Raw genomic sequence first — 24791 nt, 5'->3', positions numbered from 1 at the left:
GCTGAGCCTCCCACCAACCCCGTCCCGTCCGCCTTCCGCACCACGCCCACAGCGGGGACTCCAGCCTGGTCGGCCTTGCATCTTGACCACGCCCACCCGTCCGGCTCCGCCCCACCCACCCTGCCGCAGCCTGGCCTCCACCTCCGGCTCCGCCCCCTCTCATGTCACCCTTCCCATTGGTCTCCCGCTGCGCCGTCTGGCCCAATCGCAGCACTTAGCGCCAAATTTTGAACCGCCGTTTTCGTTTGAATCGGGCGGGCGCGGCGGGCAGACTTGGCGCGGAACTTCCTAGGAGGGCACTCGGCGGGCGGCGGGCGGCGGGTGTGCGGGTCGGGGCGGAGCGAGGGGCGCGGGTGGCCGCGGTGGGATCTCCGCGGCTGAGGAGCCGACGGCTCTGATGCGGACTGGACCCGCTGAGGAGCGGTCCCGGCCGGGGGCGCACAGCGAGCTTCACCGAGAGGCCACTCGGTCCTCGGCCGCAGTCGCTCGTCTCAGACTGACGGCCGGGCGCGCCATGGCGTCCTCGGCTCGCCTGGTCACCATCAAGCGGAGCGGCGGCGACGGCGCACACTTCCCGCTGACCCTCAGCTCCTGCCTGTTCGGAAGGTGAGCGCGCGCGCGCGGAGGAACCTAGGTGATCCCGGGCCGCGGCCCTGTCGCCCTTCGCGCTTGACCGGGCTGGCCCTGTAGGGTGTTCGGAAGTCATATTCGGGTACCGGGAGCTTCCCAAATGGAACCCGGGTTTTACATTCGGTGGACGCCAAGCTGACGTCGGTGCCCCGCCGCTCCCGCGCTGCTCGGGTGCTCCGGGAGAATTTCCCCCGTCTCTTCCCCTGCTGGTCGGATAATAACGCTCTGCCCTGAGGCCTCCCAAGCTGTTGCTTGCGTTGCCACTTCTGCCAAGTGTGACCCTTACGGCTCATTCTGCCGATTTTTAAATGTTACCCGAGAAGGTGAAAGGAAAGCTCGTCTTTCCTAACACCGTGCGGATTGGTGACTAGTTTTCAGATTTTTGTTCGTCTGCTTCGCGGTAGACTAAACTCCGAGGCAAGGGCTGCCTTGTTACTGATTACGTCCCCACGGTTCCATATGGTGCCTGACACTTAAGATCAGTCAGTCACATAGGGTGAGTGTCCAGCAGGAAGATGGAGATTTGGATTTGGGGTTCAAGGGAGAATGGTGGTTCTCGGGGAGACATTTGACAAAGTCTGGTGACCTCTTGTCACCCTGGGAGAGGTGTCTGTAGCTAGTATCGCTGAGTGAGGAAACAGAGACTTGGTGTGTTTGAAGGTGAACAGGGCGTTGAGGAATTCTTTGGTTTATGTCTGTAGAAACAGAGACTTGGTGTGTTTGACGGTGAACAGGGCGTTGAGGAATTCTTTGGTTTACGTCTGTAGTATTTAGGTTAAGAAGTATTGAGTGTCGTTGTCGTCATCTTTTCTGCTCAATAAAACTGGAATCTAAGATATAGTCTCTCTGCCTTGTGTTTTGATAACCAAAGCCTACATTTTCTTGACAGTTAAGGATGCTGTCACTTACCATAGCTTCTTGTTGTTCAAAAGAAAAAAATATTCTTGTCACAAGTGTCATTCATTTTGATTATTTTGCAATATTAATTAAATATACTGTATGCAAGTTTTAAAAATTCTGAAAACAATTGATGTTTGATTGTGTGGTATTTATAGGAAGTAATACACTTACACTCCTGGGCAGCCATTCTCAACCTGTGGTTTGCGACCCCCCCCACCCAAAAGACCATCAGAACACAGATATCTACATTATTATTCATAACAGTAGCAAAATTAGTTATGAAGTAGCAATGAAAATAATTTTATAGTTGGGGATCACCACCACATGAGGAATTGTATTAAAGGGTCACAGCATCAGGAAGGTTGGGAACCACTGCCCTAGAGGTTCATAGGAAACCGGTCTGACAGTGCCACCACAATGCTAGCTTTCTAGAAAGACAGTTTTTGTGGATTACTATTTGTAATGTGAGAACATTTTAATCTGTCAACATGGTGTGGTTTTTAAACAATAGTGAAAAACTCATGCGGATTTACTGTGCCCCATATACAAGTGACGCAACTATGACTGAATAGCAAATGGGTACTGGTATAGGCCATTTGTATATGAAGAAACCGAGGTACTAATTACCATTTTATGCTAGTACCTTTCTTAAATACCCATATTGTTATATAAAGACATTAATTATAAAGTTCTCCTAAACTGGTAATGTGCTCCATTATTTGTGTCTTGTAAGTATAGCTGTTTCTGTTGTCTCTGTGTAGCCCAGACAGGCCTGGAACTAGCTCAGTAGACCAGGCTGACCTTGAACTCGTAGAGATCCTCCTGCTGCCACCCACCCAGTGCAAGGGTCGAAGGCTTGTGTCGCCATCACCACACCCTGCCTAGTAGAACTATTTATTTGAAAGGTGATTGATGATGTGTTCTAGTGTTTTCTAATATAATTCTGAAGTACTAGAAGTTTTAATAATCCTTTATGGCTTCTTAGGCAGTACTGTGTCATTGTGTCCTTACACTTACAGTCTCAGTGTGTTAGTCACATTCTGTTTTTTTTTTTTTAATTTGAGGTTGGTGGGGTTTTTGTTGTTGTTGTTGCACACACCCCATAAAAACCTTCCCCCCCTTTTTTTTTTTAAGGAGTATTGAATGTGACATTCGTATCCAACTGCCTGTAGTGTCAAAAAAGCACTGTAAAATTGAAATCAATGACCGGCAGGTAAGTGGGTTTTGGAAATCAACTTTTAAAGCTTTTGGATTTGATTTTAAGCAAATCCTTAGTATTTTCCTCTCCTCTCCGCTCGTAGGCAATTTTGCATAATTTCAGTTCCACAAATCCAACACAAGTAAATGGGGCTACTGTAGATGAGCCTGTGCAGCTGAAGCATGGAGATATAATTACAGTCATTGACCGATCTTTTAGGTAGGTGAAAACTAATGGGGTTAATTCTAAATGCTGTGTTCTCTTTAATCATGAACTAGTACTAGTCCAGCTGTGGTCCTTCTTTGGTGTTGATGGGTGTTGGGAATATCTCATGGGGTGAATGTGTGGTGTGTGTGTGTGTGTGTACAGATACTTGCACCTGTGCCTATGGAGAATAAAGGACAACCTTAGGTGTTGTCCTCTGGATATGGGTCCTTTTTTAATCACAAAGTAGGCTAGACTGGCTAGACAGCCAAGCCCAAGAGCCCTCCTGTTTTTGCTTTTCTAGCATTGATGGCACATCTTAAAATTCCCAGCTTTTGGGCCTTTAAAGAACAATTATGTTAAACTGAGGCTATTGGGCTGAAGCCCTAACCCCGTGACTGGTGTCATTATAATGAGAAAAGATTAGCAGCCAGAGTTACCAGGTGAGCAAGTACACAGAGGGGAAGCACTGTGAAGAGGCAGGAAGAGGGCTGCTGGTCAAGGAGGCCCAGAGGAAGCCATCCCTGCAGACACCTTGGACTTCCAGCCAGAACCGTGAGCAGCACATTTATTTCTACATTTCTGTTACTTAAGCCACTGTCTGTGTTGTGATTGTGGCAGTCCTAGCAGACTAATACACTACCGCCAAGTCACGGGACATTTCTACACGTTTCTTTGCGCTCTCTTTAATCACTATTTCTTTTCTCTTATTCTCTCTTACATGGTGTCTGTAAGAGAGAAGCATCTTTGGAGTCATATTACCTGCTGGCGGGCCTCTAAACACCATAACGTAAAACTCCATGTGTTTGTGCCTGACTGGTACTATTGTCTGTCTCTGTGTGTGTTTGATTTGCAGCATGTTGGGCGCCTTTGGCTTGTTTCTTCTCACGGTATAGGCATTTCATTAACAGTCACAATATTTGCAGTAATGTGTAAGAGTGTTCACAGTTTATTTGTTCTTGATGAGCATTTGAGTGATTTCCACTTGAAATTTGTCAAGGCTTTCTTTGTGATCAAATGTCCTCCCCGCTTTCTGTATTTGAAAATAGTATTCTGCAGCTACTGAATGTACTGTTCTAACTATAGAGCTGTTAAATTCTCTATTATTAGTAATTATTTTATATTTCCCTGCTTAATAGTTTAAGAGCTATTTTGAAATCACCCACTGAGAACTTGTTTTTTTTTTTTTTTAATTTCTTTATCACTTTTTGTTTTATTTATATTTTTTGATGCTACACAGGTTATATATGCCTGGACATAATTCTAAATTGTGCACAGAATTCTTTGTTGTTTAAAATAGATTCTATTTTTGTCACTTTTTTTTTTTTGCTTTTGTTTTTTGAGCCAGAGGTTTCTCTGTGGCTTTGGAGCCTGTCCTAGAACTTACTCTGTAGACCAGGCTGGTCTGAAACTCACAGAGATCCGCCTGCCTCTGCCTCCCGAGTGCTGGGATTAAAGGCGTGTGCCATCACGCCTGGCTTGTTATATCTTGCTTTAGGATTCCTTTGGATGATAAATACAAGTGAACTCAGTTCCTTTTGATTAGTGCTTACATAGCACAGCTTTTCTATCCCTTAATTTCAACTCTTATAATTCTTCTGGCTTTTGTTGTTTCTGGGAACCTGCTGTTGAGTATCTTGTCTTTTAATATACTATTATCTTAGATCCAATATCTTGATGGATTTACCCTTAAGTTCTCATAAAATGTCCTTTGTCTCTAATTTGACTAGACTCTTTAAAAAAGGCTTAGTTCAACAAGATGATACTTGGGAGAGGGTTCCAGATACTAGCTGTCTTTAGATCTTACATAGACAGCAACTAAAGTCAAATCAGGCTACTTCTCTGAGGTACCAAAGTTTCATTGTACACAGTAAATGGTTTCGGCTATGAACTGACCACAAAGATCTGCCATGATCTAATGCCATCTTCCTAAGATGTGCCTTTCCTCCAGAGAGATTGGGAAAAGAAGTGATCATAATTCTAAAACATGCTTTGTAGTTAGTTTTCTGTTATGTAAGTTTTTAGTATAAAAATTTTTCCTAAACTAAACCAATTTCTTGGCTTAAGGTAATATTAGGAACAAAGCCTAAAGTTTGTTCCATGGTTTCTATCTATAACGCCTGAACCTGGAGGTTCAAATCCTATGCCGGATTCTCTGTGTTGTAGGTATGAAAATGGAAATCATGAGGATGGAAGCAGATCAACGGGATTTCCAGGAAAATCATTTGGACAGGTGAGGGGAGACACTCAGGTTTGACTCTTCCTTTACCAGGATGGGAACTCATTAAAACATGTTTTAACAACTGATTTCTCACTCTTAAATTGGTGGCCAAGAATGGCTTCTGATTATAGCAGAAATAGATAATAAAATAAGGAGATAAGTTGATCATGAACATAGTAAAATTAACTAAAACTTTATTTATTTATTTATTTATTTATTTATTTATTTATGCTACTCAAAAACAGAGTGCTAACTTCGTCTTATATTATACTCCACTAGACTGTGTTGTGATTTTACAAAAGCCTGTGGTTAGAATAGTCTGAATACACAGAAATTGAATGGAAAAAAAAAGATGTAAAAAAGGAAGAATATGGCTGCTCCTAGGCATGGTGGAAGAGGTATAGATTTGAGACCATAGGCAAAGACAGATTTCTGGAAGAGTCCAGAGTGAACATGGCCCTGAGCAGAGCCATGTGAGGAGAAAGAGGAGGGGAAAAGAGCCTCCCACAAAAGAGGGACAGCTTGGGCCAAGAGCATAGCTAAAACAGCTGAGTTATATAGGGGCCAGAGTAGCTTGGGAGGGCAGCCTAGCCCTTGGGCTAGAGAAGTTTAGGGTAGTGGGTAGGGTATGCCAGCCAGAAGGATCTTGTAATGGGTAGAGACAGGGATGCTGGGAGAACCTGGTAGCCAGCCTCCACTTTGACGGGCACCTCGGCTATTTGTCCTGGGTTTGAGACCTAACAGGAATAAAAGATACAGCTCATGACTCATTTTGTCTCCTATTCATTGAGCCTATCCACCTCTGTGTGTCTAAAATAACTACATCGTGAAAACTGAGTGCTGAAGAAGCTTCCTAGTTTCTGGTGAAACTATGGCATCTATAGTTTTGTGCCTGTGGTGACTTAGCAGATGGAGGAACTTAATTTTAACTTTTTGTCTTCCTTCCTGTGATATTGGAAGACATTCTAGAAAATGTACTAGGAGAGGGGACCGGGAGAGATGGCTTAGAGAGACTGAGTGCTCTCTGCTCTTCCAAAGAGCCCAAGCTCAGTTTTTGACCCCTACATTGGGCAACTCACAACTGGCTGTAACTCCAGCTAACATAGGATCCAACATTTTGTTCTTGCCTCCACAGGTACCCACACAAATGTGCCTAAACCCACACACACACAAATAAATAAATAATAAACCTTAAAATTGAAAAAAAAGAAAGCTCTTAAGTCTGCTAAGAAATGTTTAGGTCATGAACTTTTAAGTCACTTGGGTCTGTTTCTCAAGTATCTAAATGTCATGAAGAAGCACTTTGCTAAAGAATATAATTAATAAGAAGAATATCTTCGTTGTTTCAAGATGATCATACTAAGAAGGCACTTAAATTCCTATTCTTATCTTCCCCAATTATAGGAACCGGTGCAGCAAGCCTCAAGAGCTAGCTTCTCTGATCCTGGTTGGTATTGGTTGGTTTCTGTTGTGGGAATGTCAGTATCAGATCATTATGACATTGGCAAGGGTGGGATCATGGGTACACAGGAATGAAATTCTTGGTCTTCTAAACTCTTAAGAGCCTGGTTCCATTTAACATGCCAAACCAAAGCAGACAGATAGCTGGGTAACTTCTTCCCTAGTGCTTGCCTTTTTAGCTGTCCATTTAATCTTGAGTTGTTGGTGGGATGTGTTACATCACTCATTATTCAAAGCTAATGTGTTTTTTCTGGATGGAAACAACATTGTAAGACAAGTGTAAGGAATTAAGTAGGAGCTGGGTGGTGGTGGTGCATGCCTTTAATTCCAGCATTTGGGAGGCAGAGGCAGGCGGATCTCTTGGTTTCGAGGCCAGCCTAGTTCCAGGACAGGCACCAAAAACTACAGAGAAACCCTGTCTCAAATCCAAAAAAAAAAAAAAAAAAAAAAGGGAATTAAGTAGTTTGTCGACTAAATGAAAAGCTAGGTTACAAGGCAATCTAAAATAAGGTACTGGATTCCAGAAATGTTAGTCATTGAGAAAATGTTGAACTTCTGTTTCTTATTTCATATTTGTTGCCAAGATGCCAGCACTTCAAAAACCACTTCAAGACGATCTTTGGTGCATGCCAAGAGGCTCTCTGGAGACAGTTCTGCCTCAGGTGGTTCAAAGGACAGTATTACCCAAGATCCATCCAATACCTGTTCTTCAGGGCATGTAGAACAGCACAGTGGCAGAAACACAGAAGAGCCCACTTCTGATGTTCTTTTTAAGAAGTCCAGGGCTACAGGGAGCAGTTCCAGGGAACTGAAGTCTTCTCCTGCACAGAGCCTTAGCAACAGCAAGAAACATGAATCTCCCTTTGAGAAACTCTATCAGTCAATGAAGGAAGAGTTGAATATAAAATCACAGAAACAGTCTCGTAGGAAGTCAGAACCACAACCTGAATGTGCAGCAGGAAAAGAAACATGGGAGACAAAGCTATTGGTGTCATGCAAGTCAAGAGCAAAATCCAGTGGAAGCATCCCTGGTCCTGCAGTCTCTTCACCCAAAGTAGGAAAGATCTGGACTGAGGACCAGAGTAGTGCTGTGGGGCTTCTTCAGACTTCCACAGAGGCTCTGAGTTCCAGCTTCTCGCTCGCTGAGACAGCTGAAAGGAAGACCCCTGTGCGGGATTCACAGCAACTTAAGAATGAAGAGTCCCACGTTAGTGGCAGAAGAGAATCTGTGAATCTGAATGAAAGTGAAGGTGCCAAGGCAGATTATAAGATAGTCACTCCTAGGAAGCTGGCAACTAGAAACCAAACTCCAGTGAAAGTTGAAGGTGTACCAGAAAACATCTCTTGCAAAAAGAGGAAGAGTCTTCCTGCAAAGATAGAAGTGCTGTCTACAGAAACACAAAGCCAGTTCTCTTCAACTCATCACCTTGCTTCAGACGAAAAGAAAACTCCAAAGGATTCCTTCAGCAAGCCTGAGAAATTGGCCACAGCAGCTAGGCAAATTTACTCTGGGCTACCTGGTCTTAGTTCCGTTGATATCAGCAATTTTGGTGACTCCATTAGTAAGTTGTTTAACTGTAGATCTACTTTCCCTAATTGGTTAATATCTTTCCTATATGTTATGAGTTAACAAGGTGATGGGTACTGAAGACTGCCTTTTATAAGGAGTGATAACAGAGGTGGTGTAGCTAGCTAGTTTAGGGGGGAACCATACACAGGAACCACGTCAGGAAAAATGTGGTTTTCTTTTACAAAGTAAGGGGTATAATCATAACGGCTTTTTACTTACTGCCTGGTTCTGAATACCAGTTGTATTTTGTGAGACTGGTTCTTGGGAATAAATCAGGAGCAGTCCTTCGACCATCATTGAACATAGTAGCCCTTGGATGTTCACAATCTTTTCTGTCTGTTACAAGCATTTTATTATAGACACCGAATGGACTCAGGTTTCTACACCAGCAAAGTTCTACATGCTTCCAAGACATTAACATTTTGTTTTTAAATTTTTATATCATTTACTTGTTTGTATATGGGGGAAAGGGAGTGTAAGCATGTGCTATGATCTTGTGCAGGAGTCTGAAGACAGCTCGTAGGGGTCAGTTCTCTCCTTCCACCATGGGCCATATTGGTCCTAGGGATGACCCTGAGGTCCTTAGGCTTGGCAGCAAAGCACCCTTACCTGCTGAGCCATTTCATCACTTAGAAAAAGCTTTCTCTTTATCTCTGTTACAAAGGAGAACTGACAACCCAAGGCTACATAATGAGTAACCTTGTAGCATCTTCCTATATACCTGTTTCATGCTGGCTTACAGAAATAAAATGTCTCCAGACTTCAATACCACAACCTTTATATTAGGAATAGTTTCTGCTGGTGGCCATTGGTGTGGCTATCCCTCAGTGACACTTGCACCCAACAGCCAGTATTCCATTGAGCTTTATAATGGAGTGTCTGTCCTGGACAAGGGGTTTATGTAGACTGCTTACGAAGTTGTATAATGGGGTTTGGGTTGCATGAACTGTCCAAAGGCACTACCTAGAGATTTTTTTCCTACTCATATAGTTTACTCATAAAGCAAGTCTTGTCTGGCCTAAATATTTATGTCTTACTGAGTTTCCTCAGACCATTGCTCAGGGTCTGATTCCTCTGGTGCAGATACCTTTCTTAAGCTATTTCATATGCAATTTCCTGTTTTAAGGAGAACCCTGGTTCTGTCCAGTTGAAGTGTAATGCATCTGGTTTCTCTTGAGGTCTTTTAGGGACTTCTGAGGATGCTCTTCTTTCATCAGTTTTACGAATAAGGGTGCCATGTTTCAGTATCTCCTCAAAGCCTTACTTTCTAATGCTAATTTGAATTAAATCCTAAGTCCTGGCATGTCGTTTATATTGCTCTTTTCATGTTTGTATTCCTTACTTCAGACAAGAGTGAGGGAATGTCTTTGAAAAGAAGACGTGTATCCTTTGGTGGTCATCTGAGACCCGAGTTATTTGATGAAAACTTGCCTCCTAATACACCACTCAAAAGAGGAGAAACGCCGACCAAGAGGAAGTCACTTGCCCCTCACACTCCATCAGTCCTGAAGAAAATTATCAAGGTAAGCTGAACAGTCACATTGTGTTTATACCTCGTGGCTCACAGATTGTCCACATTCCATCCAAAATCCAGGCAGAGGTAGAATGGCAATTGAGACCCTTTTTTCTACCACTTACTGTATGCTCAGAAACAACCATATGGGCTCTAACCATATGGGAGGTGAGGTGGTATACTGGACACTTTCCCTTTGAAAACTGATACACCCACAAGGCCATATAATTTCCTGGGTCACACTGATACCATTTAAAAGAATCTGAAGACAGCAGCATATGTAATCACAAGTATTTTGTTTTCTTCTGGAAGTATAAGGGCATTGAGGTTGCAGGAGAGATAATCTTTGTTAAAATATCTCTCTTCTGCACGTTCAGCTCCTTAGACATTTGGCCCTATGTTTTATTGCCTTTCCTTGGTATGGCTGCATAGCTCAATTTCCTAAAAGGGCTTTGGTCAGCTTTATTCTGTTAGTCCCAAAAGGCCTAGTAGGCCTGCTTAATCCTTTCCTACCTTGAAGTCCCACCTCACAGAAGTGAGTAGTCTCTTCTATGCAGACCTTGGGGCTGTTGTTGACTGGGCTGAAATCAGAGTGCGTTGTTCTACTGAGTGATGTCCCCATTTCTATCTACCAGAAATACCTCAGTTCAAACGTCTCCAATGCGTATGTTACCTTCCTTTGCTTAAATGAATGGGACAATTGGCCCTTTCTTATCCTTGAAAAAAGACGGTCTTTAAAAGCTACATGGTTTGTTGTAAAGGTTTCTAATAGACACTACAGAGACGTTGCCTCATGGTCAGGTTTCTCATAAACAATTCTGCCTTATTAGGTACGACCTCAGTCACCAGGGAAACAAGAGTCTCCTGGAATAACTCTACCAAGCCCAAATGATCAAAGACGCAGATCAGGCAGGAGTGCACCCGCTTCCAGTGGCAGCGAATCCTTACCTCAGACAGACACTCCCAAGAAAGCAAGCAGGAAGAGTGGCAACCTGCCTGCCAAGAGAGCATCTATCAGCCGAAGTCAGCATGACATTTTACAGATGATTTCCTCCAAAAGAAGGAGTGGTGCTTCTGAAGCCAACTTGATTGGTTAGTGATGTCCTAGGTAAAATATTTCAAGCTCAATTTTTTTTCATGCTGAGTTTTGAAAAGTTTCACCCTATTTTCTTTTTGACAGTTGCAAAATCATGGGCAGATGTTGTAAAACTTGGCACGAAACAAACACAGACAAAAGTTGTAAAACATGTTCCTCAAAAGCAGGCGAGCAAAAGACAAAGAAGACCTAATACTCCCAAGGTACAGTGTTCCAGCCATGTACCACTTTTATTCTCAATTGTCTTAAGCATATATTTATTGTTCATGCTGTGATATTTTATCTTTCTCGTTTTTGTCTACAGAAACCTACAAGCAGCCTTCACAATCAGTTTAGCACAGGCCATGCAAACTCTCCCTGTACCATTGTAATAGGAAGAGCTCAGATTGAAAAAGTAAGCATGCCTGCTCGGCCCTACAAAATGCTGAACAATTTGATGTTAAACCAAAAAATTGACTTCAGTGAAGATCTGTCAGGTAAACACAACCTGAATGCCTGTAGTCACAGCCTTCTTGGCCCTTCTGTTTGTGACTTCCTTAGTGGTGGTTATCTTCACCCCATCCCACCCTACCCCTTACAGCCACCAGAGAACCACAGCTGGGAGCTCAGCAGCAGTGAATGTGACTACAGTTGAGCTAGCTTTCTGGTATCATAATCAAAGATGAAGTGGATTAGAAGTAGAGGGCAGGTCTCTGTCTATTTGGGGGTTCTGTGTCCTACAGGAAACAGGGATGGAAATCTCAAGTTCATACCCTCTGGTGAGCCGCATGCGTATAGAAAATGGAAAGGTGTTTTGTGGTGTGAGGGCAAAGGACTCTTACTAACTTCTAGAGGAGTTGCACTGATGATAGCTGACCACAGGGAATCGGTTGGTTTAGAGCAATATTAATGCTTCTTCAAGATTCATTTTCTTTCTACAGAGCTTAACTGCTTGCTAAGAGGAAGCCATATAAGAAAATCCTTTGGAGCCATTGATAATTGAACTATTTCCACTCTGCTTTAGTAGCAGTGAAAGTGTGACTGGCTGCTTAGACTTACTCTCAAGAAAGCAGATTTATTTCAGGTTCCTTGATATGTGATAGTTTCTAGTTGTACAATTTGGAAGAGAATATTTGAACTGAACAGGTAGAATTTTATTTTTATTTCTTGCAGATTAGGAATTGAAAATGACCAAACACCTCAGTGTATAATGGTTGTGAGTATCCCCTAAAAGAACTGTATTTGGATCAATTCATTTATCTTTATAAAAATAAAAAAACAAGCAAAAAAAGTAACTAAGTGTATTATGCAATTATAAATTATGAGTGTGTGATGAAAAAATATATATATATTATTTAAAAAACTCAAAGATAAATAAGATTTTAAATATACTATTCCTGAGACAATGGATTGTCTTAAATGATCCTTTCTCCTAGACCCATTCTTAGAGTCAGACAATTCTCATCCCTTGGTGTAGACAGCGCCACCCCACCCACCCACCCCCTATACACACACATACCCTTTTCCTTTTTTCTTGGAACAGAGTCTTAACTAACCAGGCTGGCTTCAAACCCACAGATATCTGCCTGCTCCTACCTTCTTAATGATACTATGCCTGGCTTGGCAACTTCCATTTTAAAACAATAGAAAGTAAACCCTTTCAAGTATTTCAAGTAAGACACAGAAGGCTATGGAAAAAGACTTGCTTAACAGACTAGTGTGGATGGGACCTCAGTGGTTCCCAGACCCATTCTGTGGTGAGTGCCAACTCAACTTCTCATTCTGTGTTAGCCACAAGACAGGAGCATGGCACATTAACTTTTCAGAAAGTTTAATCATTCATATTGAGTTATGTCACTGCTGCCTTTTTGTTTTAAAGTGAATGGGAATAGCACTTAAGGTGTGTGCATGTGTGTGCGTGTTCTTGATAGCACTGAAAATGGTCAATGTTCTGTCAATATTCTAAAATGTGGGCACATATTACTTGTATATAAGATTTAGATCCTGAGAAACCTAGGATTTCTTGAGCATAGAACAAGGCCCTTAGGTTGTGAATTCTTGGCGAATATCTCCTGAAAAGAGGTGCCCATATCCAGCTTTTGTCCCCTTGCCAGGACTTATTTTTGGGAACTAGTTTAGAAGACCACAGTGGTCAACTAAATCACTTGGCTTCCTTTTTCATAGGAGAGGGTTAAATGAACTGGATATATTTGTCTTCTCATTGCCCCCCCATTTTTAAATGAGCATGTTAACAAAATCCTTATTTTAATGAGATGATACATACCTAGAATCCGAGAGCTTCTCTGTCATCTAACTTGTCCTGTATGAGGAATGGGATAATGTAAGCCATGGTTTCAATATTTTCCTTTATCAGGACTAACTGAAATGTTCAAGACTCCAGTGAAGGAGAAGCAGCAGCAGATGAATGACATGGGCTCCATTCTCTCCAATTCAGAGAATTTACCTGAAAAACAGTTTCAAGTAACTAATTCAGGAGACAAACCTCTGCCTTTCACCTCAGAAATTTTGGGTTCGTTTATTTGTCTGTTACCACTTTTATACTTTTGAATGGGAACTTTAAGATGCTTTTGTTTTGCTTTGTTTTGACAGTACTGTATTCTTTACAATAGCTTTTTCTGGTGAAATGCCAGAAATTTCCATCTTCTCTGTTCTGTTTTTCAGCAGTTACTGCTGTCACTAGTTACTGACCTAGCTTTGTAGAAAGAACTACTGACTCAGTTAATAAGTTGAAATGATGTCTGTGTGGTTTTAACTTCTTTGTTAAAAGGTGGAAGCACAAATAGTACACTTGACCTGTCATATATAATTACACAAATGAAGAATTACTGCAAGGATAGAGATACTCAATTGGTAGAGTGCTTGCCTGACATGCAGGAAAATCTGGGTTCAGTTCTTAGTTCCTTCAAAAACTTGGTGTGGTGATGCCTATAATCCCAGTACTTGGGAGGTGGAGGCAGGAGGATGAGAAGGTCATTGTTGATTACATATAGAGTTTGATAATGGACCCTAAACATACACAATAGAACCTGTTACTTCATTAGTGAATCAAGACAATAAATAACTTTCTGATGCTTCAGAACAAAAATTGTCTGTATTCAGATCCACATCACATGTCATGGCAGCTTTTAGAAGACACTTTGCAATGGCCCTGCTTTATCATCAAATAACATTATAGAACAGTTGTTAGATCATCTAGTAGCTTGTTATATAAGAAACAAAATTATTTGTTCTTATACACTTCCTAAAGATAAAATGCTCAGTAGACCTTAGATGGTGAAAAGAATATGTTTATTGTATAATTATATTGTGTTACCTACAGGAGAAAATGCGCTCTCCAGTACTCAGAATGCAGCAAAGGAACCGTCTGATAAATATTCTGCAAGTCCTACTTTAAGACGGAGAAGCATCAAAAATGGAAACACTGTGCAAACTCCTGAGAATGTCCAAAACATTACTCACCTTGAAAAGAAGACTCCCGGCTCTGTGACAGAGCCTCTGAAGACAGTGTCCAGTGAAAGGAAGTTACGAAGGTCTAGAGAACTCAGACATACACTTGCAGAAAGTATGAATGAAAGCACAGAGGCAGACCTTGACCAGGGCATCATGGTAAGATACTTAAGGAAGACATCACTGCAAGGACAAGAAGTGGATCAACAGGTACAGGACAGTGAAAAGTGTTCACAAAGATTCAAGGAAAGTGTTGAATTTAAAGAAGATCCAGAAAAAACATCAGCTATGAGATCAAGTGCCAGGAAGCAGAAGCCAGCGAAAGACTTAATAGGAAGTCAGATGGTCACTCAAACAGCAGCCTGTGCTGAGGAACTATTTAATCAAGAAAAGGGAACCACAGAAAAACCAGAGGAATCCATGCACAAACAAAGTACACCAATAAGTGATGGTCAAAGAGCTACAAAACAGAAAGCGGACAAAGTCCTTTGCAAAACCCCACAACCTACAACAGATGACACCAAAACAAGCACAAAACCATGGCACAGCACATCTGGGAGGAAAGTCGACATGAAAGAAGAACACTCTGAACAAAAGAAGTTTGTGCACATGTCAGGAGGAACCAGGCATACTCCCAAAGTTCCAGAACTTGCACACGGTGGAATTAAAGCTGTGAAGGAATCTGAAAATCGAATGCTTGACCTAACTGTAACTGGTAGCAAGAAGCCGGCAGGAAAAGCTAAAGAGAAGGCTCAGCCCATGCAAGACCTGACTGGTTTCCATGAACTCTTTCTATCACCGGTCCCTGGTGACAAAATCACAAAAATGTCCAATAAATCACCATATCCAGAATTTCCAGAACTGGCCAGAACCCCAGCAAGCATTAAGAGACTGTCTAAGACAGGTCTTGGTAAGGGAGATGTGAGAGAAGAGCTTTCAACACTTGGGAAACGAACAAAGTCTCCAGGCAGAACCTCACACACACCCATAGCATCAGAGCTAGAAGAGAATGATACCACATCCTTTGTGGAAACTCCAAAGCAGAAACTGGATTTCACAGAGAATTCAGCAGGATCTAAGAGAAGGTCACGGACACCTAAGATGAGGGCTCAACCCCTAGAAGACCTGGATGGCTTCCAAGAACTCTTCCAAACTCCAGCTGGTACCAGTGACCCAGTAACTGTTGAGGAAACTACAATGGTGTCTTTGGAATCTCCACAACCAGAATCAGTCAGAACCCCAGCAAGCACAAAGAGACTGTCCAAGGCAGGTCTTGGTAATGCGGATTTGAGAGAAGAGCTTTCAACACTTGGGAAACGAACAAAGTCGCCAGGCAGAGCCTCACGCACACCCACATCAGCAGGGCAGCAGGAAAAAGGAATAAAAGAAATTATGGAAACTTCAAGTAAGAAACTGGTGTCTTTAGGAAATTTAACAGGGTCTAAGAAACAGTCTAGAACATCCAAGAAAGAGGGCCAGTCTCTAGAAGACCTTCCTGATTGCCAGGAGCTCTTCCAAACACCAGACCCATTGGTTGTTGGCAAAACCAAAAGAATGGCCTTTAATTCTCCACAACCAGATCCTGTCATAACCCTAAGAAGCATAAAGAGACAGTCCAGGGCAAGTATGGGTAAAATGGAAGTGAAAGAAGAATTTTCAGAATCAGAGAAATGCCAACAAATAGAAAAGGCCGTAGACACACTCCAAGTATCAAATGATAGCAATGTCATTAGAGCACCAAAGCAATCTGCAAAGCGGAAACTGGATTCAGCAGCTAGTTTGCCTAGCAGCAAGAGGCTACGACGTGCATCTAAGGAGAAGACACCATGCCTGGAAGACCTGAGTGGTTTCCAACAGCTTTTCCAAACACCAGGCCATTCTAAGGATTCACTGGCTATTGGTGAAACTTTAAAAATGCCCACCAAATCTCCACAGTCAGGACCACTTAGAAACCACACCAGCAGAAAGAGTCTGCCCAAGATCAGTCTCGGGAAAACAGATGTGACAGAAGAACTTTCAGCTCTCCAGAAGCAGTCACCAGGCAAAGCCCCCACAGCATCAGTACAAATGGGTGAAGGAATACAAGCAATTAGGAAGACTTCAAAGGAGAAACTAGAGACTGCAGTAAGTGTAATTGAGTTTACAAGGCAGAGAAGAGCACCTAAGGTAAAAGCTCTACCTCTGGAAGACCTTGATGGCATCCAAGAACTCTTCCAAACACCAGGCCACAGCACTGATCCAGAAATTGGTAACAAAAGAACAAGTATGTCGTTGAGATCTCCACAACCAGGGATTGTTAGAACCTTACAAACATCAAAGAGACTAGCCAAGACAAGTCTTGGAAAAGAGCATATGAGAGAAGAGATCTCCTCAGTGAATATGCTTGGGTTTGCTGTAGGGGAGATTGTACACACATCCAGACTTCAAGAAGATGATGGGAGAGAGAACAAGGATCTGGAGGAATCCAGAATTCTCACACTAGGCCCATCAGTAAATGTAACTGGCAGCAAGAAGCAGCGAGGGACACATAAGAAAAGGTCTCAGTCCCCAGAAGACATATTTGATCTTCAGGAACTCTTCCGAACACCAGCTAGTCATAAAGACTCAGTGACTCTTCATGAAACTACAAAAATGTCTTTGGAATCTTCAGAACATTTCAGAACCCCAACAAGCACAAAGAGACTGTCCAAGGCAGGTCTTGATAAGGCGGATGAGAGAGAAGAGCTTTCAGCACTTGGGAAACGAACAAAGTCACTAGGCAGAGCCTCGCACATAGCCATAGCACCAGTGCTCGAAGAGAATGATACCACAGCCTTTGTGGAAACTCCAAAGCAGAAACTGGATTTCACAGCGAATTCAGCAGGATCTAAGAGAAGGTCGCGGACACCTAAGATGAGGGCTCAACCCCTAGAAGACCTGGATGGCTTCCAAGAACTCTTCCAAACTCCAGCTGGTGACAGTAACCTAGTGACTATTGACAAAATTACAAAGGTGTCTTTGGAATCTTCACAACCAGAACCAGTCAAAACCCCAGCAAGCACAAAGAGACTGTCCAAGGCAGGTCTTGATAAGGCAGATGAGAGAAAAAAGCTTTCAACAGTTGAAAAACGAACAAAGTCGCCAGGCAGAACCGCACACATACTCACAGCACCAGAGCTAGAAGAGAATGATACCAGAGCCCTTGTGGAAACTCCAAAGCAGAAACTGGATTTCACAGAGAATTCAGCAGGATCTAAGAGAAGGTCACGGACACCTAAGATGAGGGCTCAACCCTTAGAAGACCTGGATGGCTTCCAAGAACTCTTCCAAACTCCAGCTGGTACCAGTGACCCAGTAACTGTTGGGGAAACTACAATGGTGTCTTTGGAATCTCTACAACCAACACATATCAGAACCCCAGCAAGCACAAAGAGACTGTCCAAGGCAGGTCTTGGTAATGCGGATGTGAGAGAAGAGCTTTCAACACTTGCAAAACGAACAAAGTCACCAGGCAGAACCTCACATACACCCACAGCACCAGTGCTCGAAGAGAATGTTACCACAGCCCTTGTGGAAACTCCAAAGCAGAAACTGGATTTCACAGAGAATTCAGCAGGATCTAAGAGAAGGTCACGGACACCTAAGATGAGGGCTCAACCCCTAGAAGACCTGGATGGCTTTCAGGAACTCTTCCAAACTCCAGCTGGTACCAGTGACCCAGTAACTGTTGGGGAAACTACAATGGTGTCTTTGGAATCTCTACAAGCAGAGCCAGTCAGAACCCCAGCAAGCACAAAGAGACTGTCCAAGACAGGTTTTGGTAAGGTGGATGTGAGAGAACAACTCTCTCCGCTGAATAAACGAACGTGTTCAGCAAAGGAAGACATGCATGTACTCAGACTTTCAGAAAATGATGTCACAGGAACCAAAGATTTAAAGGAATCTGCAGCTCAGATATTAAACCCAGCAGTGAGTGTAACTAGCAGCAAGAGGCAGCAAGGGGCGTGTAAGAAAAAGTCCCAGTTCCCAGAAGACTTCTCTGGTCTCCAGGAGCTCTTCCAAACACCAAGCCATGACAAGGATTCATTGGCAGGTGATAAGCTCACAAAAATGCCCCACAGATCTCTGCCACCAGAGCCAATAAACACTTCAGTAACCTCACAGAGACAGTCCAGAACTAGACGGATGAAAGTTCATGTGAAAGGTGAACTATCAGGAGACAGAATGCTTCCGCAAATGTCAGAGGAAATCATGGACATATCTAGAGATCCTGAATGTGAAGACAAGGGCATTAGAACAAGGAAGCAATCTGTAAAACGGAAATTGGACACAGCAGTCAGTGTGCCCAGCAGCAAGAGGCAACGAGTTGCACGAGCAGAAAAGGCACAGACCCGAGAGGATCTGTCTGAGTTCCAAGAGCTCTACCAAACTCCAAGCGTGGCAGTGGAGCCAGTGATTGTTGACAAAACCACAAAGATGCCCAGCAAATCTCCAGAGCCTGTGGATGAAACTTCAGAAACACAGACAGGAAGAAGACTCAGGAGAGTGGGTGTGATGAAAGAGCCTCTAGCACAAAGAAAGACTACAAGAGTGTTGCGGGAAACCAGAAACACGTACAAAGAGCCTGTGGGTGACAACAAAGATGTCAAAGAATTTAAGGAATCTTCAATGCAGAAACAAGACCCAGCTGTTATTTTAACCAGTAGGAGGAGGCAACCAAGGACACTTAAGGAGAAGACCCAACCCTTGAAGGAGCTGCCCAGCATCCAAGAGGAAACAGCCACAAGAATATCTTGTGAATTTCCACAACCAGAAGAAAAGGAAAGCTCAGCATCCTCAAAGAGGCAGCTCAGAATACCACTGTGCAAAGTAGGTGTGAAAGAAGAGCCCACAGCTCAGAGAAAGCCACGAGGCAGGGTAACCAGGAATACACTCAAAGAGCCCATGAGTGATAGTGGAAATGTTGAAGAGCTTAAGGAGTCTACAAAGCGGAAGATTGACCCAGTAGCAAGTGTGCCTGTCAGCAAGAGGCCACAGAGGGTACCCAGGGAAAAGACCCTGGAAGTCACTGGACCCATAGAACCAGTCCAAATTCCAGGTCACACTGAGGAATTAGCAAGTGATGAAAGACCCAGAAGGGTGCCAGAGCAAGCAGACAACCTCCAGACCTCACCAAGACATCTTAGGACAAGACGCAGGAAAATAGAGGTGGACCAAGAACCTTCAGTAGTGAAGAAGACAGTGCCAACATCAAGGCAAACTACACGATCCCGCAAGGTCCCTGAAATTGATGACAAAGACACCCAAGCTTCAAAAGAGTCTGGAGAACAGCAATTAGAAACAGTTGCCAATGTAACTGGCAGCAGGAGGCAGCTAAGGGCACATAAGAATGAGGACTCCAAAAAATTAATTCAAATATCAGAGCACACTGAGAAACTAAGGCATGACACCAGTACCCTTAAGAGCATGATACAGCAAATGCCAGACCCCATAAAACCTCTGAGAACAAGCAGAAGAGTGCTAAGGGCCTCTAAAGAGGACACTGTGGAAACTGTGGAAATGTCGGTGGATACCAGAGACCCTGCAGAATCACAAAGCAAAAGCAATACTTTTCTGTCCCCCAAGAGGAAGTCTGCAAGAGGTGGAGGCGGTCCAAGAACCAGGGGGTTGTGCTCTGTGACCTCAAAGCAGGAAGCAATAGATGAGAAACCTGCACCTAAGAAACAGAGGGCTGCTCCCAGCAAGAGGCACGTGTCACCTGAGCCTGTGAAGATGAAACACCTGAGAATCATGTCAAGCAAAACTGAACCAGTGGAAGAGCAGATTAGCAATGTCATGAAAACAGAAGAGGAAGCCCAAGTAGACAACTCAACCCCTCCAGATCAGGTGATGGGGATGGACATAGTGGGTGCACAGCAGGGCTTATTCACAGATGTATTCATGTCCTTTGGGGATTTGCACAAGGAATAGACTAATGCCTTAAGAGTTTCCCTGCCTGGAAAAGTGGCTGTAGTAGTTGTCAGGGACTAAATGAATTGCATGTATCTTCAGTTTGAAAAAAACAGGTGGGCAGTATAGTTCTGTGTATGACAGTATTCTTTCTAATAAGAACACAAGTGTTAAGGTTGGAATATACATCCTTGAGAAGGAATGGCATCCATCAAAGATTTCAGGCCCTTGTTCCTTGGTTGTCTTTAAAAAACCAGAAACTCATTTACTGCCTGTATGATGGGCATTCTTCAATAGTGTGAACTGAAGTATTTTGATATGATTGTCACCCTGAAATTATAATTTATCAGAGATGATTTTTTTCCATAGGAACAATGTAGCTGAGGCATTGTCTTAAATATCTTAGATGACTCTTGGTAAATTAATCAACATGAAATTTGTGGTCCTTTAGTTTACTTTTTTATTTTTTCCTAATGGATCTTGAGATTTAACTCGTCTTGTGATTGTCTTCTCATTCTCTTAGAAATTGCCTCTGCCCTCCAGATACCGAAAGAAAACCAGTGAAAAACATCCAAGGCCCAAGGTTGGTGCATCTACAGAGAAGGATGGGATGAAGACAAACGAGAAGACCATGAAGAGCTCCCAGGAGACAGAGCTGCAGAACACAGATGATGGAGCCAAGAAGTCTACATCTAGGGGCAAAGTCAGTGGGAAAAGAACGTGCTTAAGGTCTGGAGGACAGAGTGAGATTCCCCAGCCTCGTGCAGCAGAGGAGAAAACAAGTGAGACTGGTGCAAAAATCTTGAAGACGCAGAAAGAGAAAGGAATCTCTGGAGATTTAGATGCCAGGTCTTTGAGAGCCAGAAAAACTGGAGCCACTTTGGACAGTGAACCTAACCCAAAAGTAACTCGGGGTGCCAAGAAAGATATAAAAGTTCCAAAAAAGGTAAGCCCCTTTTGTTTCACATTCTGCAAGACTGGGAATCTTCTGATTTTTATGCCCAGGTTGCAAAGGCAAATCAGAACATGCCAGCAGCTCCCAGCTATGCTAGTGGGAGAAGCCATCATCCAAACCACCTACTTTCTTTTTTTTTTAATTAATTAATTTATTTATTGAAGATTTCTGTCTCTTCTCCGCCACTGCCTCCCATTTCCCTCCCCCTTTCCCAAACAAGTCCCCCTCCCTCGTCAGCCCAAAGATCAATCAGGGTCCCTGCCCTGTGGGAAGTCCAAGGACCACCCACCTTCATCCAGGTGTAGTAAGGTGAGCATCCAAACTGCCTAGGCTCCCACAAAGCCAGTACGTGCAGTAGGATCAAAAACCCATTGCCATTGTTCTTGAGTGCAACCACCTACTTTCTTGTGTGTTTTGGTTATTCCACTCTGAATAGTGAGTTATCTTATGGAAGATTTTATTCCAGAAGAGCTGTGCATTCATCCAGTGTCACTCTCTGGTGCTTGTAATGGTGCTTATCATGGTTACAGATGACTCTTCAGCCTCTTTAGGTCAGCAACACTTAACTAAAACACAGGTGGCCTAGACCTCCAAAGTCGTCCTTTAAAACAGCTGAATAGGGGCTGATGAGTTGGCTGAACAGTTAAGAGCACTGACTATTCTTTCAGAGGAACCAGATATAATTCTCAGGACTCTTGTGACACATAACCACCTGTAATTTTATGCTCAGGGGATCTGATGTTTTCTGATCTTGAGCACCAAACAAGCACATGGTCCACATATATACATGAAGGCAAACCACTCAGATTAAAATGAATAAGTCTAGTTTAAAAAAAAAAAGGCAGAATAAACCCAGAACTGGCTGTCTCCTAGGCAAATAGAAGTAGGTAAATTTTATTCAGTAGGGAGTATGTCATTTTACCACACAGAATCTAAACTAATGGACTGTAAGTACTTATGTATTGTCAGGTAGTGTTATGGTTACATTGTATTCTAGGAAAAGTTAAAGATAGGGTGGGCAGTTGCTTTTGTGGGAGTGATATGCAGTTGCTCTCTGTTGTTGGGGGCTTCTGTCCTGCCAGGTTCCAGCAATCGTTAAGTCCCAAAGAAATCACACAGAGGTCTACATTAGTTATAAACTGATTGGCCCATTAGCTCAGGCTTTTTATTAACTCTTATAACTTATATTAGCCCATTATTCTTGTCTATGCTAGCTATGTGGCTTGGTACTTTATTCAGTGAGGCAGTCACATCTTACTTCTTTGGCTGGGTTACAACTGCAGACTCTGACTTCCTTCTTCCCAGAATTACCTGTTCTCATTGATCTGCCTCTACTTCCTGTCTGGTTGTTCCGCCTATACTTCCTGCCTGGCTACTGGCCAAACAGCATTTATTTAAAATATAATTGACAGGTTACAGACCATTGTCCCACAGCACTTCCCCTCAGCCCTATAGGGTTAACAGTGCATTTCAGCATTTCATGTTCTCACTCTAAATAGGAACTATAAGCACATATTCATAATTTTGAAAGTAGTGTTTTGTCAGAATGAAATGGAAGGAGTAAAAGCCACCAGTCTTTCCTTGGATGATCCTGAACACAGCTGCCAAGCCCTGAAGGTGATCAGGCTAGGTCATCATGTCATAGGCACTCAGGCCTCTTCTCCTCACCTCCAAGCACCCAGAGGACTCTACACATGCTAAGTTTTTTCCGGGGCTGCACTCTTTGCTATCTTCCAGTCATGTGCTTCTGTGTGTCCATAGATGCAGAAACTGCATATGTGGGGTGTATGTATTTTCCAGGGGCCCATGCTGCCAGAGTGTTAGAGGAACAAGCCTCTCACCTGATGTGTGTGCTTTTCTATCATGTGTACAGTCAACCCATGTTAGCAGCTACCTGTCACTGTCTTCAAGAATTCAGCAGCATTCACATACATACCAAGGTCTTCTTTCCATGTTGAACCTCATACTTCTAGAGTTCCTGTTTTGTCTCTTTTTCTTACTGTTCATGATCACCCATAAAACTGCTTCTAAAGTATACCCAGCATCAACCTTGACTTTTCCTAATTTGTGCTGGGTGTGTCTTAATGTTTATCAGTACAAGGATTTCTGTTCATTTGCTCTGAGTGGCTGTTGGCATCTTTTGCTTTCTGTAGATTTGATCCCTATCAGGTAGCTCTCCCTACTGCCTTAGAAGACTCACTATACTCTTTTTTGGGAGGGTAGGGTGGGGGGGTTTCGAGACAGGGTTTTTCTGTAGCTTTTGGAGCCTATCCTGGAACTAGCTCTTGTAGACCAGCCTGGCCTTGAACTCACAGAGATCCGCCTGCCCCTGCCTCCCAGGTGCTGGGATTAAAAGCATGTGCCACCACCACCCAGTGACTCACTATATACTCTTGCAGCCTCATAGGAGAACTCAGGACATAGTGACTGTCTTCTGTCTGTGGGAAGCTATCTTTAAGATTCTTTAAGTTTTCATCCAGGCCACTTTCAGATTCAGTTTTTGATGCTTTCTAACTAGTGAACCATGTAATATATGTTAGAAACTTATGAAAGAGCACAAAATTTAAGTTTAAAAAGCTAAATAAGGAAATATTTAGGAGAAAACAGCTTTAAGGTAAGCATTGTAAAACTTGTTTCCAACTTTAATTATTATTTATTTTTAAAAAACACTTTTAGGTTCTTTTTTTCAAATGTGTAGTGAGTGTTTTGTCTGTATGTATGTGAATCACTTGCCTGCTTGCAGCAGTCAGAACAGTGCATCCAATTCCCTGGATGGTTATGAGCCATCATGTGGGTGCTGGGAATTGAACTTACGTCCTCTGCAAAAAAAAAAAAAAAAAAAAAAACCTGTAGCTACTTAGCCATCTCTCCATCCCTCAAAATTAATTTTTAGATTGGAAGACCTGAATGACACCTAGTAAGAACTGGGGGTTTGTAGAGTTAAACTGGTCACAAAAATTGTTTCTTTACATTATTTAGGAGTTGTGTTTCTCTTCCCATACAGGATGAAGACATTGTATACACCACAAAATTAAGGACAAGAAGTCACAAGAATAGTTAAAAGTATGTAGCAAAGACATTTAAGAAGAAAAAATAAATTTAGCTTAATGATAAATTCCAATGTAGTTTTTATCTTCAATGTAAAGATAAACTGTAATATAATATACTGCCTGTGTTTAAGAAAGGAAGCTTTGAACTTTATGGTTATATTCTCTTCAAACTCCAGTGGAGATCATGAAGGAGGTCGCCAGGATCTCAGAGCAATAGCAATTTAAAAGTTTGGAGGTGGGCAGGCTGAAGTGTGGCCCTCTATCCTGTACAATAAAGCTTTGAAGTTGACTGCCTCCTGTGGTCTCTGTGCAACTACACCATCATATCATCTGCTTGTGTCCTCGGTCAATGGCAAAGGCAGAAGTCCTGTGTCCCTCCACTGGCCAGATTCTCAGTATACATTACTTGTGTGGTTATAGCAGTGAAGCTTCCACAGGATAACTATACAATGGAGCGTTTGGTTTGTAGTCTGATCATTGGTCATTTGTATGAGTTGGCTTGATCGTTTGGTCTTTGACCTAGCAGGACAACAAGGATGTCTGAGCCCACCTTCATGGACACAGCTTGCTCTGTTAGAGAGGGCTTTTCTTGTTTGTAATTATTTATTTATTTTATTT

The 24791-nt window shown here is 42.8% G+C and overlaps 1 protein-coding gene across 2 annotated transcripts; it reads left to right on the top strand.

Annotated features, from left to right (window-relative positions):
• The first annotated feature begins 323 nt into the window (after positions 1-323).
• On the top strand, positions 324-24463 carry Mki67 (marker of proliferation Ki-67). Of its 2 annotated transcripts, XM_050137314.1 has the most exons (14): positions 324-606; positions 2665-2743; positions 2832-2947; positions 5099-5165; positions 6558-6600; positions 7199-8176; positions 9532-9707; positions 10528-10789; positions 10878-10996; positions 11098-11269; positions 13147-13302; positions 14113-20105; positions 20692-21114; positions 24128-24463. In XM_050137314.1, the coding sequence occupies exons 1-14, from the start codon at positions 398-400 to the stop codon at positions 24182-24184; spliced, it is 8850 nt and encodes a 2949-aa protein (XP_049993271.1). In that variant the 5' UTR covers positions 324-397; the 3' UTR covers positions 24185-24463. The 2 variants fall into 2 exon arrangements, with proteins under 2 accessions (XP_049993271.1, XP_049993272.1); XM_050137315.1 differs by lacking the exon at positions 7199-8176 and having other exon boundaries at positions 325-606.
• Positions 24464-24791: the final 328 nt, after the last annotated feature.

Source organism: Alexandromys fortis, unplaced genomic scaffold (assembly GCF_014885135.2).
Source record: "Alexandromys fortis isolate MF-2015 unplaced genomic scaffold, M_Fortis_MF-2015_v1.1 scaffold_3, whole genome shotgun sequence".
In the NCBI taxonomy this organism is placed as follows: domain Eukaryota; kingdom Metazoa; phylum Chordata; class Mammalia; order Rodentia; family Cricetidae; genus Alexandromys; species Alexandromys fortis.
The sequence above is the reverse complement of the archived record's forward strand: the minus strand, read 5'-3'. Positions and strand labels throughout refer to the sequence as shown.

Bases quoted from the DNA above. Each gene is read 5' to 3' on its own strand.
- Mki67 (XM_050137314.1), top strand. From the start codon at position 398: ATGCGGACTGGACCCGCTGAGGAGCGGTCCCGGCCGGGGGCGCACAGC. The intron at 5,166-6,557 runs GTGAGGGGAGAC...CCCCAATTATAG, and splicing joins CAGGAAAATCATTTGGACAG to GAACCGGTGCAGCAAGCCTC. The intron at 6,601-7,198 runs GTTGGTATTGGT...TTTGTTGCCAAG, and splicing joins AGCTAGCTTCTCTGATCCTG to ATGCCAGCACTTCAAAAACC.